A 20,519-nucleotide genomic window follows, 5' to 3' on the forward strand; every position below is an offset into this window, starting at 1 on the left:
TAGTACAGTGCATCAGAGAAAACTATAACCTCATTTGGCTATTTATATACAGACTTCTCCCCTAAATGCTATTCATTTGCTTTTGATATTAAGCTAAACTTTGAAATTATTGTTATTCTTTTTAATTAATAGTTTTTTTTCATCTATTATTCTTGTTTGTAACATCTCTTATGCCATTTTTATTTTCCACACCAAGTTGCTGATGCAGATGACACTGTTAAAAATCTGGAAAAGGAAGCGGATCGGCTGATGGATAAACTCAAACCAATCAAACAACTTCAGGATAACTTGGGAAAAAACATCTCTCAGATCAAAGAACTGATAAATCAAGCAAGGAAGCAAGCCAATTCTGTAAGGCTTTTTTTCCTTAATGCGTTGAGCATTGCTTTTTGTGTTTCCTTAGCTGTGTTATTTCATCCATAAGGCACTCTTAATAGAATGAAGATAAGCAATGGGATCCCAAATAATTGTGCTGATCACAGGGAAACTGGGTGGATTTGAATGATGTGATCCATATCACCACAGGTTTGTGTGCTGGTGATCTAAGAGCTGCTGGTAGCATGAGACCCTGTATGCTCATTGTAGTCCTTGCATGCATGACTAAGCTACTGGGAAAGCAACAGTGATATCACGTGACTGGGGTACCCTTTCATATGTATCAAATATATCACAAGTAACCCAATATTTATAACTAGATTTTGAATATACATTTGTTTTGTGCTTTGATGGGTTAGTGGCTTAGGAAACAGTAAGTAAATTGATACTGGCAAACACTGAAGTAGTTAAATTTTATTAGGTTAGATCCAAGGCCTCTGCGGAGGAAGCTAGTTCACAGAAACAATTTTTACTATATTTTCCTTTCTCCTGCATCTCCTGAAAAGACACTGCTGTGGATCAGGTGACCCTCTAGAATAATATGACATGGAAAGAGGAAATATGGCAAGTGGGAGGAGTCTTTGGGGGGGGAATTTGGTCAAATTCCCCTCTTATTGCAGCCCCCCACCATGCTGCACTTCATGCAGTTCTGGAAGATCCCCCAACCCTTTGCAGCGGTTTTTAGTGCAGCATAGTGAAGTTGTTGGAGAGGATGCAAGGTGCTAAAAATAAGACCCTCAAATTTGCTCCATTAGTGGAAGCCAAATACTAATATAATTATTTTGTAGAATTACTCATTAGTTACTCAAATACTAATAATTCTGATTTGATTAGGCCACATTGCTTTAACAATATATAGATTGCAGTATCGTCAGGCATGGCTGTTATATATGGAACCTGCAAGCACCTTTGCAATAAATATCAAAAATGTTAAATGGAATCACTTTCCCATTTTCTTGATTTTTTTAAAACCTTGTGTCCTTGGGTTAAGAGCATGATTCTCTAGCCTCATTACTGACTCCCAAATCTGTCTTTGCAGTGTAATTACAATTTAAACTCAGGAATCAGCTGATAATGTGGAACTTATTTGCCATATGACCTACAAGAATCTGTAAAGAAAATCCTTAGAGATGGGCATTTTGAGCTACTGTTTAATTCAGGCCAAAGCATCATGCTGCAGTGGAAATACAAAAATGAGACTGCAATAACAATGACACAACAGGCTGTTCACTTCTTAAGTAACACTTTATATGAACAGAAGCCAGGCAACGAATTATTTCTTTCACCTCTGAAATAATTTCCATCTATGGATTTCAAAGTTATTTTCCTAGCATTAATCATGCCACTGAGTAGTCAGACCTCTCTGCTATTATTTTTCACTGTGTCGAAGGATAATCCACATCAATGGTAGATCAGTAATTTACCCCAAATGGTATTTTAATCATACTATTAAAGCAAGTATTAAAACATATGGAAGGCTTTACTGCTAATTGCTCTCAACCTGTTTCTTCAAGATTTGAATCATGTGTTCACTTAGTGCTTTCAAAAGTTTGACCATTTTTAAACACATATATATATAAACTACAGAATGGGACATAAAAAATATCCCATTTCAGTATTTTTCATGATGTAAGCAGAGTTTTTTCTTAATAATAATAACAACAACATTCGGTTTATATACCGCCCTTCATGACGACTTAACACCCACTCAGAGGTGTTTACAAAGTATGTTATTATTATCCCCACAACAACAAACACCCTGTGAGCTGGGTGGGGCTGAGAGAACTCTGAGAAGCTGTGACTGACCCAAGGTCACCCAGCTGGCTTCAAGTGGAGGAGTGGGGAATCAAATCTGGTTCTCCAGATTAGAGTCCCGCGCTCTTAACCACTATACCAAACTGGCTGTCACCACACCAAACTGGCTCTTAATCATTCTGGACTGCAAAATAAATGTATCACATACTCATATACCTAAAACTATACCTAAAACTAATATTGTCTTAATTGATTCTGTTCATTTTCACATATTGAAATTAATAAATCTTCTTTCAAAACAAATTGTTTTGTGGGTTAGACAAGATGCTACATTCATGTAGGTTCACTTGAACTCGTCCTTACCAAATGTCCCTCTGGTGTACATTTTCTAGCAGTTTTCTCTAGAGCTGGTTCACACGTACAATCTGACTTTTCCCCATGTTGTATCATGTAACCAATTATGCCACCGAAGATCAAATGTATGTGTGATTAGTAAGGGGTCGTTTACAGAAATCACTGTAGCCATTTCGGTCACAGAAGACTTCACATTTTGAACATGATACTCACATACCATTGTCAACTTTTATTTTCATAAACTTGAAAAGTCAAATGAAATTGCTTTGTTTAGTAACAAGAATATGTACACTTGGAAAAACAAATGCTTTTGGACCTTATTGAGTCTTTTATTAAAATCACATAAAAGCCCTAGCCTTCTGTTCATAATGGCAATAATATTTCTGTAAGTACCAAGTGAACCCTTAATGAGTATTAGATAATTAGTTTTAGAAGTTAGAAAAGTTCCTCTGAGACAGAATTAGCAACAACTGCCAGTAGAATTAAAATATGTGAAAGATTCCACTAATGCAAATACTATGCTTTAGAGGAGCCTGCATTAAAAGCAAGGTAACAGATGGACCCTAGACTGTGTACTTGCCTACTTTTGTGAGTTCATTAGCTATTTACTTCTGAATATATTCCACAACTGAGTTGTCATTAAAGAGGTGTCAACCCTTACTTCTCCCAGCCGAGCCCACTTAGAGTCAGGCTCTAAAAATTCAGGCAGTCAGACAAAATAATCAGCAAGCAATTCAAATTTATTTAAAGCCCTAGCCTGAGCTTAAAAAGTTTCATAAAAGGTTATGAGGCATGTAGTAATCTCTGCCTTTCTCGTCCTCTTCTCCCAACACTACCATACACTTAATGTGATTGCTGTTGGACCCGGTTTATGTGGGAGCTGTCAGGACAGAAAGGTGGGTGGGTGGTCAGCCAGCCTGACAGGCCAACAGCGCAGAGTCTGTCATTCCCTGCCTTCTTCCCTCCCTTCCCTGGCACCTCAGATTCTGTTTTTGCAATGTCTAAAGTGTTGTGCTTCAGTGCACTCTGCGAAATGTCGTCCCAGGGTGTCACAAAGATACAGTGCCCAGATGCTGCAGAAACAGCTTCTGAAGCATTGGAGAAGAGGAGTGATATAAGGGGAGACTTCTGTGTCCACGCACTCACAGATCAGTTGCCTGCTGCCACTGTCATCACAAGCAGCAGCTACGACACATTAAAAAGTTGGAAGCGGGAGGAAAGGGAGGGGAGGAGAGGTAGGAGGAGATATGTAACAAGGAAACTTGGCTCAGCCATACAAGAATTGGCAGGCTATGATGCTCACTTTGGTACTCAGGCTGTAATGCTCACTTTGGTACTGTGCTCAGAAATATGAACAAAACTCAGCATTTCTGAGTCTGCTTAGGAACATACGACAAAGAAGTAACAAAACAAATACACAATCCATTTGTTTTTATTTAGTAACATCTAAAAGTTTCCTAGGCCATAATGAACTGCACAAACTGAGGTTTTTTTCCTGTTCTCCCTCTCCCATTTTAAGATTAAAGTTTCTGTTTCTTCTGGAGGCAACTGCATTCGCACATACAGACCAGAGATAAAGAAAGGAAGCTACAACACTGTTATTCTCAATGTAAAGACAACAGTTGCAGACAATCTACTTTTTTATCTTGGAAGTAACAGATTTGTAAGTCTGGATTTCTATTTCCTTTTGTGAGAATGTTAGTAAGCTTTGTTCACTGACATCTTAACATATGTAGAAATGAAAATGTCATCAATGCTGCAGCATAACACCAGGGGGACTATGGAAAGCTAGATAATTATTGTAGCTTGCAGTAAAGGCAAATAAAAGAACCACCTTTTCAGTTGTTACAGGCTGTCAAAATTATGCAGCTAGCAGGTGTGTTTGGTGTTTATGGAAAATCTGGTTCAACAACATTAATGATATAAAATCTGGAGTTAAAAATGACTAGTGTTGTCTTGTTTGTACCACTCAGGTGTTGTGAAATTTGCTTCTTTGGAAGCAAAGGGCAAAATACTTCTTCTGTGCGAGTCGACTGAAATCCATAGAATTTGTTCAACAATACTCTTGCATGCCCCATTTTAATGAGGTTTGCATAGGAAAATCTCAAGCAACTAGTTGTCTGATCTCACTCTATTCCATGATTTCAAGTCAAGGCTTTCACAGTTACTAGTAGTAAAAGATTCTTATTTTCATGGTCCCATTGGCATATAGCTAGCTATGTGTTAGAATATGGTATATGCTTTACAAACTGTGCATCAATATACAGAGATCTGCAAGACAGGAAGATTTTTCAAACCTGTTATTTTTTCCTAAATACTGTTTCTTTCCAGCCTTTTTTCACCTGATTAGGAGCCTGAGATCAGAAGTCTTCTCCCTTAGAGAAGACTTGAGGTGAACTGGTTATAGAAAAGAAGCGTGAACTAGGAAAAAGTTTAGCACTGAACTCCACCCGTTTATTCATGCTACATTTTAAATTCCCAAATCCCAACTACCCCTTTTTTGTAGGAAATGGTTTGTAACACTTGAGTCATGCCTCCATAACTTTTAATTTGGCTCTTAGTGTTTCTAAGAGAATTAGACAATATACAAGACCTACTAAATAAATGACTTTTATTCATTAATTTGAAATATTTTAGACCACATTTTCCATCAACATCTTCAATATTAATGTTATTGTTGTTAGACATGTGTTGAAACATTTACAATCTTTATTTTCACTAATTTAAGAGAAGAAAATAAAAACTGCTAAACTAATAATATTTTACTTTTAAAATATTTTGCTTTTTCTAGTAACCTTGCAGTTGATAAAAGAGGCTCTTAGCAGAATAAAAGATTTGTATGCTATGATTTGTATAGTCCTAGATGCTCGTGTTCTTTGCATGTCACCCATATATCATACAGTAACTGCTTCCAGCCCACTGCAAATTACTTGACCTTGAAGTATGGGGAGATACACAAAGATCTTTCAATCCCCATTCTGGTCCAGCATGCTGTATATGAGCACATTTCTACTTATATGCTAAAGGAGACTTGGAGACAAGTTTCTATAAAATGAGATATTAATCCTTCTATGTATTGATGCTGTGCCGGCAGTATGATATAGCATGCCCATTATTTTTATTACATAGTCAAATTATGTTGAATAAGCCAATGAAGTGAGAAACGTGTTCTGAGAAATATAATTTACTGACCCTAAAAAATAGGATGCGCTGACCTGGATAGCCTATGCAAGCCCAATCTCATCAGATCTAGGAAGCTAAATGGGGTCAACCTTAGTTAGTAATTGGATGGGAGACCTTCAAAGAAGACCAGAGTGGCAGAGGCAGACAATGGCAAACCACCTCTATTAGTCCCCAGCAGGAGTTGCCAAAAGTCAGCTATGACTTGAGGGCACATCCCACCACCAAAAGTAGGATATATTGTCATAGTCAGATATGGCATGTAGTTCATTATAAAATTATATAAAATATCTTTCTGAAAATTGAGAGTTAAGGAATCTGTATGGGGGGGGGGTCTTCACTCTATATTTTCATGTCTTATTACTAATGCCCTATTTCTTAGTTCTAGTATTGGTACTGATTTTGCTCACAAGTAATATACTAATTTCATTTGTATTGTTGATTTTTGACAAAAAATGTTTTATTCTAGACTGACTTTTTGGCCATAGAAATGCGTAAAGGCAAAGTGGATTTTTTGTGGGATGTGGGATCTGGTGTTGGACGTGTTGACTATCCAGATTTGACAATAGATGATGGATTTTGGTACCGAATTGAAGCATCAAGGCAAGTATTTTTTCCCATGAGTCTTTCTCCAGCCACAAATGCCACAACTGTGTTATAATATCAAATGGAGATATGTTTCAATTTCCATTTACCTTTAAATTAAATGTGTACATAGAAGGTAGATATACAGATACAAGAGTTGTTTAGAAATGGAATTGATGAATGATGATCTACAGTAAAAAAAAAATTTAGATGGTTAGTGAACATTGTTTTAGCTTTTATAATGTTAGCACATTATGTTGAATTGTACACTAGTCTATGAGAAATGCTTCATGAATGAAATGGGTGCAGTCTTGTATTTTCTGAATTTTCTGCCTTTCTTGTGTAATGTTCTGTGCAGGGAGACTAAAAAAGTCCTGTCTGGCTAGGCCAAACATCTATCTATTCTAACATACAGAAAGTTGATAGCCAGCCATAGATTTCCAGAATTTTCACAGTGTATATTATCTATAGTACATTTTTGTCTCACCTTGCTCCAGGAGATCAAGATAGTTCTGCTGTCCTAACAGTCCTAATTTTTATCCTCAAACCAACCTTGTGAGGTAGCTTAGGCTGAGAGCAAGTGATTTATGAGGTCACAGAATCACAGAGTGGGAAGGGGCCGTACAGACCTTCTAGTCCAACCCCCTGCCCAATGCAGGATGAGCCTAAAGCAGCCCTGACAAATATTCATCCAGCCTCTTCTTGAAAACTGCCAGTGAAGGGGAGATCACCACCTTCTTAGGCAACTGATCCCACCTTTGAACTACTCTGAACGTGAAAAAGGTTTTCATAATATCTAGCCAGTACCTTTCTGCATGTAATTTAAGCCTATTGCTTCAGATCTGTCCTCTGCTGCCAACTGGAACAGCTCCTTGCCCTCCTCCAAATGACAGCCTTTCAAATATTTAAAGAGAGCAATCAGGTCCCCCCTCAATCTCCCCTTCTCCGAACTAAACATTCCCAAGGCCCTCAGCCTTTCCTCGTAGGGCTCAGTCTCCAGACCCCTGATCATCCTTGTCGCTCTCCTCTGCACCTTCTCGATTTTGTCCACATCCTTTTTGAAGTGAGGCCTCCAGAACTGCACACAGTACTCCAGGTGTGGCCTGACCAAGGCTGTACGGAGAGGGACTATGACCTCCTGCAATTTCGATGCAATGTCCCTTGCATCGAAATTGCATTGAAATCTTACCCCAAGATCTCTTTCGCATAATACTGTGCACTTACCTATGTTGAATTGCATCCTGTTCACGACCACCCACTTCTCCAGAGTATTCAGGTCTTGTTGAATTTTAAATCTATCTTCTTGGGCGTTTGCCGCTCTTCCCAATTTGGTATCATCACTAAATTTAATGCGTAGCCCGTTTACCCCTTTATCCAGATTATTGATAAAAATATTGAAAAGTACTGGGCCCAAAACCGAGCCCTGCAGCGCCCCACTGGACACCTCCCTCCAATCTGATGAAATGCCATTGACCACCACTCTTTGGGTGCAGTCCTCTAACCAGTTCCCTATCCACTAAACTGTCCTATAGTCCAGTTTGCAGTCTTCCAGTTTACCCATTAGAATATCATGGGGAACCTTATGAAAAGCTTACCTGAAATTTAGGTAAATCACATCAAAAGAGTTCCCACAATCCAGTAAGCTCGTCACTCAATCAAAGAAGGAAACCAGGTTGGTCTGACAAGATCTGTTGGGAACAAAACCATGTTGACTTCCCCGGATCACTAAGTGGTCCTTCAGATACTTACAGATCGAGCCCTTTAAAATCTGTTCTAATATCTTCCCAGCAACAGAAGTCAGACTGAGTGGTCTGTAGTTTTCCGGGTCATCTTTCTTCCCTTTCTTAAAGATTGTGATAACATTTGCTCTTCTCCAATCTTGTGGTAAATCCTCAGGCCCCCAGGAGGCCTTGAAGATGATGGACAGAGGCTCTGCAAGTTCTCTAGAAAGTTCTTTGAGCACTCTTGGGTGCACACCATCCGGCCCAGGGGATTTTTATTCGTCCAGTGCAGCCAGGTGCCTCTCCACAACCTCTCTGTCAATGTCAACTAGCCACTAGGGGTGTGCGCTTCTGGAATCCAATTTGGGTAAAATACCCGAATTGGACCTGATCCAGAAAGTTTCGGGATTTCCGAATCAGGGCCAGCATGCTGGCCCCGATTCAGAAATCCCGAAGCAAAGCTCCTGAAGCATTCCGATTGCTTCCGGAAGCTTCGGGGAACCTGGGGGGTTAGATTTAAAGGGCCTTTTCGCAAGCGGCAGGGCCCTTTAAACCTAACCATTCCCTCCCACCCTTCCTCCCCACCCCACCCACTTACCTGGCACTGGCAGAAGGGAAGGGTGGCCCTCTCTGCTGGCCAGCGGTGGCGGCCACAGCAGCGGCAGGAGGGAAGGCCCTCTCTGCTGGCCAGCCGCGCCAGCCATGGTGCCAGCAAGAGGGAAGGCCCTGGCTGCTGGCCAGCCGTGCTGGCGGCAGGAGAGAAGGCCCTCTTTGCTGGCCAGCCGCGGTGGCAGCGGTGGCAGCAGGGAAGGCCCTGGTTGCACAAGGTAAGTGGGGTGGGGGCTGGGGTTAAAGGATGGGGTGTTTAAGGGTGGGGGCAGCCCCCTCCTTTCCCATCACTTCAATATGCCCGGATCTTTACGGAGCATACCGAAGCGACCTGGAAACCCAAATCTGAAGTGGCATGCCGCTTCAGATTTCGGGGATTTTTGGATCGGGATTTTCGGATCCCAAAGTGGGGAAAAGATCTGGAAATCCCCGAAATCCGAAGGGGCATGCCACTTCGGATTCGGGTTTTCAGGTAAACTCAAAGTGGGAAACCCGAATCTTTTTGGGTTGTGCACCACTACTAGCCACCCAGATGTCCTCTCATGTCTTCTACCATCTCTAGATGGGCTCGAGTTCTTCAGGGAGAAAGCAGAGGCAAAAAAAGTCATTAAGCCTATCTGCTTTTCTCTATTTCCATCAGTATTTCTCCTTCCACTCCCAACAACAGTCCAATTGCCTCTTTTACCTTGCGTTTGCTTCTCACATATCTGTAGAATTTTTTCTTACTGTAGCAAGCCCCCCTAGCCAGATCCAGCTCATACTGAACTTTACCTTCTTTGATGGCTGATCTGCAGTACCTAGTAACCCTCATATATTCCTCTTTAGAGGTCTGTCCTTCTCTTCATTTCCTGAACATTTCCTTTTTCTCCCTTAGCTTATTCTGGAGCTCTCTGTTCATCCACATCAGTTTCTTGGAGCCATTACCATGTTTCCGTTTTGCTGGAATAGGGCTTGAGCTTGCAAAATCTCGTGTTTGAGAAGAGCACACCCTTCATTCGCTCCTTTCCCTTCCAGCACACTCCCCCACGGAATGGCTCTCATCATGCCTCTGAGTTCATTGAAGTCGGCCCTACGAAAATCTAACCTACCAGTCTGGCTACAAATTTCCTTGGTCCCCCACAGCAACTGGAATTCAAGGAGGACAGGTCACTTCCCCCTAAGGTTCCCACCACATTCACCCCATCTACCAATTCTTCCCTGTTGGTTAATATTAAGTCTAGTATGGCTGAGCTCATTGTACCTTCCTCCACCATTTGAGAGAAGAAGTTATCAGCCAGGCAAGTCAGGAAGTTGCATGATTCTTGTTGCTTTGCTGAGCTTTTCTTCCAGCAAAGTGAGCTTGAAAGCTAAGTGGGGATCTGAACTCAGGTTGCAGCATTTATAAACCTTTGTGATCAGATTCCTGCTCTACATACTTCTGAACTATCTATTCACCCCATGTCCTTTGCCCCCCCCAACCCCAAAATCTGGGTTCCATTTGATACAAAAACAATTTTAGCCCATTGTACTGTATTTATCATGAAGATTGTTTTTGTTTTTCCTTTGTGTTAAACCGTATTGCCTAGAACAGAAAATGTTATGCTTCGTATAATTAACATTGCGGTAGCACTAATGACTTGCAAAGCTAATTATATTGTTAATTCCAATCTGTGCTATATGTGTTTGTGTGCACTAAGTACTTAATGACTCTTCTAGTTAGAAATGTGGAACAGAATCCAGTAATTTATATAACATCAATTTAAAATCAAATCTGATTAAGAATATTAATCCTAATTTAATTTAATTTTGTTCTGTCAATTCTTTTTATTTTTATATACTGATGTTCACAAACTAAATAGCTTTACAAATAATTTAAGTAGGACAGTTGCTGTAGTGCAATGTGCCTTAATTTTATGATACCAGTGGATCCCTCCATACCAAGGAGATCAAATTAAACTGTTATCAGTGAAATTCTTTGTATGGTTACTCAGAAGTAAATTGTCTTAGTTCAGTGGGGCTTACTTTCATGTAAATGTGCATGGGATTGCAGGCTTTCTGAAACAGCTGGAGCAGCTATAAAACTACTATGGGCATTTAATAGAATAAGGAAACCTTGGATTAATTCATTCCAGATGTGTAACAATGGAGACTGAGGTTCCCTTTATATCTTTCAGGAGTGGTGTGCAAGCTGTTTTTCCATGGTTGCATCTTACAGCACTAATATTCACTTTAAAGGTTCAGTACTCTGTTGATAAGGCCAACTAAGCAAGTCCTTCCCAGACTATCTCTGCCTGACCAAAAATTGGGTGGTGATAAAGGCAGGAAGGATCCTCATGATTGGCATTCTCCATTTTGTACTTTAAAAGTGCAATCCTAAGAAGAGTTACTCCAGTCTAAGCCAATTGATTTAATGGACTTAGAATGGAGCAACTCTTCTTAGGATTGTACTGTAAATTTTAGAGTATTGCTAAAGATTAAAATAACAGAAAAGTGGCTCTGGAATGGCTGCTATAATGTATAAAGGGTGCCTGAATTACCGTTACTGGGCCAGAATTAATATTATGCACTGATACAACGCATTAATTTACAGCAAAACAATTTACACTTTCAATCTTAAATAGAATTGAAACCCTAAGAATAGTTAGAATTAAATAAATTTAGAAACCTTGCAGTCATGGAAAATTTTAATATTGTTAGCATTAGATCTGACAGGAAGTCCAAAGACAGTGTTAATTAGATGTCTGTACTTGTTTACTAGGTTTTTCTATGAAATATACTAATTCATATTTTATTATGTTAATATAACATCCTAATTGTACTCTAGTAATACTTTTCATTTACAGTCTAATTATACAACAGACACCATTAGAATTGTTTAATGCTGTTGCTACTAATTTGCATGATAGTGCAATTTATGTTGTTTCCCAGATAATATTCACTAGGGTATGCTCTACATATTCTGTAAGGTTATCTACTTGGTGAAGCAAACCAGATTTAGTATTTGTTTTTTTCAAATAAATGTTTGACATATCTCTTTTCTTTTTAAATTAAATAAATTATAGAAGAAGGAAAGTAACTACTTTCTCTTAAAATGGTGGGTATTTGTTTGGTACTTGACAGAAAGAAATACCCATAATAAAAAGTAGTCGTTAATAAAAAAGTATCAAGAAAGTGTTCCCTCCACCTGCAAAGGGTGGTTGACGGAATTTTAGGAAGATACAATGAAGGGGAGGAGATTGTAAGGGTCTGGCACTGCTAGCCCACACACTGCTGTGGTGGTTTCCTTGAGACTTCTTTCCCAGATGCAAAGAATAAACTTGGCTGCTTTTCCCCAAAATTACCTGCTGTTTAGGACATCTTCAAGCAGCAATCTTGTGGCCTGTCTTGTGAAAAAACCAGTAGGCTTACTCATTTTCAGAACCTCAACACTCAGTCCCTTTATTCTGAGATTCAGCGATGTCTTCTGATCTTGTGTACAGAAATAACCAAAATATTTTCATATATATGAGAACATTGAATTGTGACAATTCATAAGTTCATTAATTAGTATATTGATGGTAATCATACCTCTACTTTTTTTTTGTGAAGGACTGGACGAAATGGAACAATTTCAGTGCGGGCACTGGAAGGTCCTAAAGCCAGCATTGTAGCAAGCACCTTCAGTGCAATTTCTCCACCTGGTTACACCATTCTGGATGTGGATGCAAATGCTATGTTGTTTGTTGGAGGTCTCACTGGAAAAATAAAGGTAATGTTTAGCCAGTCCCAAATCAGTCATTTTGTCTTTTTTCTCTTTTGTTTTCCTCTTTTTTTTACTAAACAATAATAATTGGGCCCAGTGTAATAAATGACAGATCACTTTCTTGAAACCAGTCTTGAAGCAGTATTCCAGAAAGACTTAAAAGAAGCTGCACATAAGCAAGTGATTTCTGGATTCCATGCAAACATCTTACATTAGTATAAATTGTCTCAAAATAAAGATAATTTTCTGTTTCCTATAGGAGACTGTTTTTAGATTTATATTTTTAATGCCGATGTCACTTTCCAATGTTTAATGTTGTACATCATAACTTAGTTAAATACATCAACAAATATACTTTGTTGAAAGTGTTCTCCATGAAAACTGTCAGTCTGTTTTCATGGGAAAACATACTTGATTCACAATACATAATTTCTACATGCCAACATTTATATAGTTTCCACCACCTTTGGACATATACAGGAAGATTTACCGACTGAACCAGAGGTATACCCAAAAGGCTTTGTTTGCTTGTTTGCTTTTGTTTGTTTGTTTGTTTGTTTGCTGCCATAGCCTGAAAAGTATTGCAACAGTTTGATTTGCTAGTATCTGTGTAGTGCTCTACCACCACCCTCCTTACTTGCTTCTTTCACTTGTGAGTACCTGTGAGTACCTGTGAGGTGGTGAGTAGACATGGGCACAAAACAGAAAAAGCCCAAAACTCTCGTTCCATGTTTCGTTGCAATCCATGAATCGCGAATCACAAAATTGACACGTTTGCTGAAATGATCTGTTAGTTTCATGATTCGTCAGAACCCGGGACATTTCAACGGCCCCCTTCATACCTGGAGATGCCAAACTTGCAGGGAGACTTCAGCAGGTTCTCCTCTACCCAACCTCCCAGTTTGCAATATGTTGATCGGAAAGGGTAGGAAAGGAAGTGCTGCCAGAGTACATGACTGAAACGGGGACCAGGAGTTGCTGGATCAGAGGAGGATGAAGGACCGGCCATGGTGGAGCTGGGCCAGGAAAACAGAGTGAGGGGTTGAGTGGGGTGGGGTGGAGGAAAAAAGGCACCCTCACCCAAAGACCTTCCCACAGCAAGGCCAAGAGCTGGAAGTAAGAGTCTTCTTTCAGTCTCTTTAAAGCAGCAGCACCCAAAAGCACAATCCCAAATCATTCCACACACTCTCCCACTCCAATCCCAGCAAAACGCGGACATAGGTCTGTGGTTGGCTGACAGACCTGCCTAACAGGGTTTGGAGGGGTGAGATTGGTGTGCCCATGGCTACAGAAAGCCCCGCTCCTTGGTTGCCTAGGGGATTGACCCCCAGCTCCTGGCTGTACAGGGCAGAATGAAAGCTCGCCAGATGGCTAGGAGAGCTGCCAATCAAGGGTAAGTGGGCTATGATTGGGGTTTCCAATGGCAACAAAAAGTCTGGGCCCATTGTTGCCTAGGGAATCAATGGATCGGCGCCAGCCTGTCTGCAATTATGAATCGTTCATGACGCTAACGAAACAGGCCAAAAAGTCGTGAATTTCATGATAATTTCATGATAACCATGGCCCCACAAAATGCTGTTTTGTGACACATGAAACTACCCATTTCGTGATGAAATTTGCTTTGTATTTCAATTCATGCCCATGTCTAGTGGTGAGAATCAGTGTGCAAATTTGAAAGCGCTTGAATCCACTAATCCCCTTCCTATCACAAAGGGGAGGTTTCTGGCACCCTTTTGCCCTTTTCTTGCTATCAGTGATTTGAGGCTCATTATAACCACTGATATTTTAAATGTAGGATGACCAGGTTATAAACTGAGCTTTGCTATGCCATTAAATTCTCTGGTACAGAGAGGATGAGGCAGCCTGTCCTCCTGTTTGCTCTCTCCACCTGTTTCATGACGCATCTGGAGTACTGCTGTGCATATCTAAGGGTTGCCAATTGGGAAATTACTGAAGTGGCACCTGCCATTTTCATTTTAAGTGATCAGTGCATAGGATATGTTCATGAATATATATTTTATAACATTCCTGTTGCTTCTCAACATGCTTTTTTAAAAAATATGTTCTGCTTCAGTTTAAATAGAATTCACAGTTCGTATGCACTATGAAGTTCTCAGAAACTGCATTAAATTCACACATTGCCAATTAAAACATTCACAGTGACCTTGGGACAGATCACCCAAATGATTAGACTTTCAAGTCATGCCTCCCTTTGAAAGTCAAGTTGCTCTTCTCCATATGCTTGCACATTAATATTATTAATATTCATAATTGCTTAGTGAAAAGTAGCAGGTGCTTGTACATCTCAAATCGCTAAATATCTGGAATAGAAACTAGCCCATATTGATGAAGTGAAACAAAAGAAAATTGGATACTTTTGAAAAGGACAAGCTGCTCTTGGAACAAACGCTCTTCAAGCAGTCCATATGACCTCAGCCAAGTAGTTTTTGGAATCTATTATTATTGCTGGTCTGCTAGCAAAAAAAAGTATACGATATTACTAATTTAACTTTGTCAAGTGGCTTCTGTGGTTGCTAAGTAAGTTACGTCTCTTTTTCAGACATTTTGAAATAGCCTGTATGATTGTAGCAAAAAACACCTGATTGTCCTGTTTGAATATGGAAGAACTTTGAAGGCTCATAAATGGGTCTCTTGGAAGTATTACAGTTTTACTGAGGTCCATCAAAAATAATCCAATGGTTTATACATTTATAAGACAATGGTTTATAGTAAGGTGGTGAAATTTGCAAACCTTTGTGATTAACAATTTACCATATGGACCAGTAGCCATATGGTTTGGATTCCAAGTACCCACTATCCAGCTGCTTGTATGTGCAGGCTGAACATGAATGTTCTTTAATAGGGGGCAAGGAAATGTAGATCAGAACAATATGTAGTGTTCTTCAGAACTAAACAGAAATAAATTAGTCTCTCAGTGTTATAGCTTCAGTGGTGATCATGCTTTGCAGTGAGCAAGAAGCCATGAAATGATGGAGGAGGTGGATCTTTGGTGGATCCCCAACAAAGAGGACAGCCTCCATGGGAAGAGCCGGCCATTATTCTTCTTGTGGATGCAATGGACCCACCCACTGATAACCCATCACAGATCAGCAAAGAAGGCCAAGCATTCCCAATCTAACAGAAAAACACATTCCTTGAGCATGAAGGACTGTGTCCTCTTCTTTTCATAGCTGAGTGGGTTCCAAATCAATTGGAAATGCCAAACAAGATGGGGTCAGGTAGCTGACAAGATCACTGTGAACAAATACTACTTGACTGATGAACCAAAGCTCATGCAATTGTAACATTGTCCATAAACAATGATCTCGGAACTCAGTCCAGCATGTTTTCCATTTCCAGAAATCTGATGCTGTGAGAATCACTACTTTCACTGGCTGTATGGGAGAGACTTATTTAGATGGCAAACCAATAGGACTGTGGAATTTCAGAGACATTGAGGGAGAATGTAAAGGATGTGCTGTCAGGTAAGATCATTCTGTGTATTATTTGTTTGGGGGGCATTGATTGAATGTATAGCTTTTTTGATTAAATTTAATTGTACTTATATTAAAAAGGTGAATGAAACAAAGAATTTAGCATATATATTTTAGGATTTTCTTAAATCATCAGAGTGTAAGAGACTGCAAAAGTTATTAGATAAAAAGTAATACATTAAATGCTACATGGAATCATGGGGTTATATCCAGTGACTCATGGACTTAACTACAGATTCTCTCTCCCCCCCCCCTTATACAGTCCTTTCCAACCCTTGGGAAATTGATTGGGTCAAGGGATCTATTCAGACTAATGGCCATGAGCGTCAGGGGACTGTACTGAAAATGGAGAAGGTAGTGAAATTTTCTTCTGCCTCTTCTGGGAGTGCAGCTCTTCTGGTGAAAGAAGATGTACCTTCAAGTCTCTTATGGTGACCCTATGAGTTAATTACCTCCAAAGCTTCCTATCATTGACAGACTTACTCAGGTCTTGCAAACTGAAGGCTGTGGCTTCTTTTATTTGAGCTAATCAATTTCATGTGGGTCTTCCTCTTTTCATACCACCTTCAACTTTTTCCAGCATTTTTAAAATATGCAGGAGGGGCAATTGCTCTCTCCCCCACCCCTTTCCTCTTCTCAGTACAAATCAACTTTCTTGGCCATTCGTTGATTATTTCCCACAACCCTAGGAATCAGCTTTCCTGGAGTGAGAAAGGATGACAGGGGTGAATGGAAAAAAGAAAGATTAGCACCTTCCACTGACAGATGGCTGGATCTAGCCTATTTATTTACACATGAAATAAAAGTGGGGACTGAGAATTAAAGAAAATTATTTAAAAGTAGGGCCTTTAAATATTTAAAGCTCACAAAAGTTTCTTCCTCAATGTCACCTCCCATTTCACCCATCACATCCCATAATTCTTCCTTATAGCACCAGGAGACCCTTTGGGAAAGTACTGGATGTGATAAAGGAGGGAGAAACAGGCAAAGATCCTTCTCCACTGATACAAGGCTTGGTTTCAACCACTCATCTGAACAGGGCCCTCTGTAAATGCCACCTTGCACATGGGCAAAATCGACAGCTCCCCGTACATGTGCGTCCTTTGTGGTAGCCCCCTCTTTAAGGAATGGTCTACCTGAAGTGGTCAGGAAAGCCCCCACTCTACTGGCTTTCCACAAACATTGCTGTCAGTTCCTGGCGGGTCCTTCGGATTGGCCAGCGGGGTGTAGGCCGTGCTGGACACAAGGGACAGGTCCACTCAACTGCTCTAACCACAGCCATCTGGTCGGCGGGTGTCAAGGTCCCATGCAGGTGCTACTAAGGGCTCCCCCACAAGCCTCAGAACAGAATGGGGTCCTCCAGTCTGAGGGCAAGCTGTTCCCAGACCCTGAGGTTCCCGTTCACAGGGTGCTGCATCTTACAGCAGAGGCAGACATCTCACTCTCTCCTCCCCGGCCAGGGTCAGGAGCCCTCCTTTTATCCCCTAGTGCCAACCCCACCCCAATCCCACGTGCCCACCCCCAGGGTGAGTCCCACCACCTGTGCCACCTGTGACCACACCCCTGTGAGCTCCCCCTGCTGGTCTTGCTGAAAGGGCTGTTGAACAGTCTGACCCCACTGTTCCTTCCTCCTTCTGTGCCTCTCCCCGCCTAGCTCTCCTTCGGGAGCATCACCAACCCATGGGTGATTGGTGGCTGTCCGTGGGCCTGGGGGGCGGGTCTCATTGGCTCTGCTTGGAAGAGCACTGGCCAAGGCAGCATACCCACACTGGGCGTGGCCCTCTGCCCTCGGGATGCTGTGCTGCAAGCCTCCGGCCTGCTGCTCTGCTCTGCTCTGAAAAATACAAAAAAGGGGGGGGTAGAGAGCTTAGCCACAATTCAGCCACACACTACACAACCAAAAAAGCTCACCCCAGGCGGAAAAATGCAACTTTAAGCAATGTAAATGTGTAATACAAAAAATACAAGGAACATTAAGTAATTCCAAAGAACAGTAATTATACAATATTATTGCCAATAATAGCTGAGGCTAGTATAGTCCCCAATTGCATAGAAAGGGCAACGGCCCTAGTAGACATATATAACAGCCATAGTCCAACAAGCTGTCCCGGTCCAATACATGTAGAAACCGCTGAAGGTAAGCAAATTAAAGCCACTGAGGCAAAAAACGTCCCGGTCCGACGCTTGTAGGAGCCGCTGTAGAATGAGCGGGAACAGATGAGTAAGGCACTGGGCCAAACACAACAAGCCGTCTCAATCCGACGCTTGTAAGAGCCGCTGCAAGGTGAGCGGGAACGGAGAGCTGAGGCAACGAGCATAAGCCAGCCAAATCGTTCTCTTTATCTCGTTTCAGACCTAATTACGTCTTTCTTCAGGCCATAACATCTCTAAGAATGTACAGAAACAGCCCACCTCTACTTGTCTCTTGCCTGGAATACCTCATGATGAATTTGTCACCAAATTCATCATGAGGTATTCCAGGCAAGAGACAAGTAGAGGTGGGCTGTTTCTGTACATTCTTAGAGATGTTATGGCCTGAAGAAAGACGTAATTAGGTCTGAAACGAGATAAAGAGAACGATTTGGCCGGCTTATGCTCGTTGCCTCAGCTCTCCGTTCCCGCTCACCTTGCAGCGGCTCTTACAAGCGTCGGATTGAGACGGCTTGTTGTGTTTGGCCCAGTGCCTTACTCATCTGTTCCCGCTCATTCTACAGCGGCTCCTACAAGCGTCGGACCGGGACGTTTTTTGCCTCAGTGGCTTTAATTTGCTTACCTTCAGCGGTTTCTACATGTATTGGACCGGGACAGCTTGTTGGACTATGGCTGTTATATATGTCTACTAGGGCCGTTGCCCTTTCTATGCAATTGGGGACTATACTAGCCTCAGCTATTATTGGCAATAATATTGTATAATTACTGTTCTTTGGAATTACTTAATGTTCCTTGTATTTTTTGTATTACACATTTACATTGCTTAAAGTTGCATTTTTCCGCCTGGGGTGAGCTTTTTTGGTTGTGTAGTGTGTGGCTGCTCTGCTCTGAGGCTGCTGAGGTGGTGCTTCCTGTTGTCGGCGGTGAGACCCCCACAGCATTTCTTCTCTCCCGTCCGCTCCTTCAGGTGTCAGCACTGCCACTCGCCCTTTGGCGCGGCAGGTGAGGCTGTCATGGGGCGTAACCGTCAGGGGGGGGTGGCCTGCCATTGCCAGAGTTGCCGGTGTCGCCCTCCAGCAGGTGAGTGAGTGTGAAAGGAGGGGAAGCTGTGTCGGCAGTCCGGGGAGCCTTGGGGGCCGCCCCCAGACAATTGCAAAACTGAATTATTCAAGAAGGCTTTTTACTCAGATAGGAAGGCTGTACAGAAATGAAGTGTTTTCAGAAAGATGCATCAGTAAAGATATAGGAACCATAGACTTTACTACTTTGTGCTACTATGTTCCATCTGTTGCTTGAAGTATTATTCTACAGAGTAGTTCTATGTTTGTTCAATATGTCTCTCTTAGAATTGTTTATACTCTATTCAGCATTTCCTCAACTCTGTATTGGATCTCTGCTGGTTTAAAACTTTGCAAATTTGGGTTTATGTATCCTATAATATTGTTTATTGAAATGGCCCTGAAATTGACTGTACTAAATCACACTGTGTAATCTGCCTTGAGTCTCAGTGAGAAAGGCAGGCTTTAAATAGAAATAAATAAATAAAATAATGAAAGCACCATGATTTGACTTCTTTGTTATGGTGACCAACTTTGTGAAAGTCCAGTCAAGTTTTTCTGCCTCATATTCTTGAAGTGAATCTGATTGCTTTCAAGAGAGTTTACCACATCAAAAAAGAAACTTGTAGCTATCTTATATTCCCCACTTGTTTCTCAGGAAGTATTTATTTGCAAAACCTACAGGAACTGTAATCTTCAGTTTCATAAAGTACCTCTATATGAAGCAGAGCTTCAAATTGTCGTTTAAGTTATCCCAAATTCTGGGTGATCCTGTTGTATTCTGAAAGTTTCTTTCATTTCTAGCCCACAGGTGGCAGACAGTGAGGGAACTGTTCAGTTTGATGGAGAGGGGCATGCTATTGTGAGCCGCCCAATAAGGTGGAACCCAAATATCTCCATGGTCATGTTCAAGTTCAAGACATTCTCTTCCACTGCTCTTCTGATGTACCTTGCTACACAAGATTTGGTAAAATTAACCTAAATGCTTTCCAACCTCTTTTTTTTAACTTTCCAACCTCTTTTGTTAACTATGTTGTACAGTATTTTATAAACAGAGATTAAAATGTATGTCTGTGGGCTCGTGCTGGATTGGGTCAATATAGCCCCCTACTTTGACACGGCCAATTCAGCCACCTGGATCCATGACATGGTAACATCAGGATGTGACTACTGCAAAGTCTGTCCTCTAAGTTAACTCGGAGATTCCAATTGGTGCAGAACACTGCAGCTCAGCTGTTATCAGGAGCTAGGAGGACAATGAATATAACTCCCATTCTACAATCACTCTATTGGATAACTATCGGTTACTGATCCCAATTCAAGGTATTGGCTATCACATACAAAGCTCTTCATGGCCTTGGTCCATCATGTCTATGGGACCACCTCTCTCCCTATATTCATCTGAACGGGGCCTTCTGCAGATGCCAACTTACACATGGGCAAAATCAACAGCTGCCCATATGCATGCATTCTTTGTGGTGGCCCCCACTTTATGGAATGGTCTACCTGAGGTTAG

General features: G+C 41.2%; 1 protein-coding gene across 1 annotated transcript in view; it reads left to right on the forward strand.

Annotated features, from left to right (window-relative positions):
- The window catches only part of LAMA2 (laminin subunit alpha 2), a 703,642-nt gene that overhangs the window by 606,847 nt on the left and 76,276 nt on the right, over positions 1-20,519 (forward strand). The window contains exons 44-49 of the mRNA XM_054974995.1: positions 197-351; positions 4,004-4,147; positions 6,134-6,267; positions 12,147-12,306; positions 15,661-15,785; positions 19,808-19,970. Coding sequence (XP_054830970.1) covers positions 197-351; positions 4,004-4,147; positions 6,134-6,267; positions 12,147-12,306; positions 15,661-15,785; positions 19,808-19,970 — 881 coding nt within the window. The remainder of the gene's footprint in view (positions 1-196; positions 352-4,003; positions 4,148-6,133; positions 6,268-12,146; positions 12,307-15,660; positions 15,786-19,807; positions 19,971-20,519) is intronic.

The sequence above is a fragment of the Eublepharis macularius genome, chromosome 1 (assembly GCF_028583425.1).
Source record: "Eublepharis macularius isolate TG4126 chromosome 1, MPM_Emac_v1.0, whole genome shotgun sequence".
NCBI classification, from domain to species: Eukaryota; Metazoa; Chordata; class Lepidosauria; order Squamata; family Eublepharidae; genus Eublepharis; species Eublepharis macularius.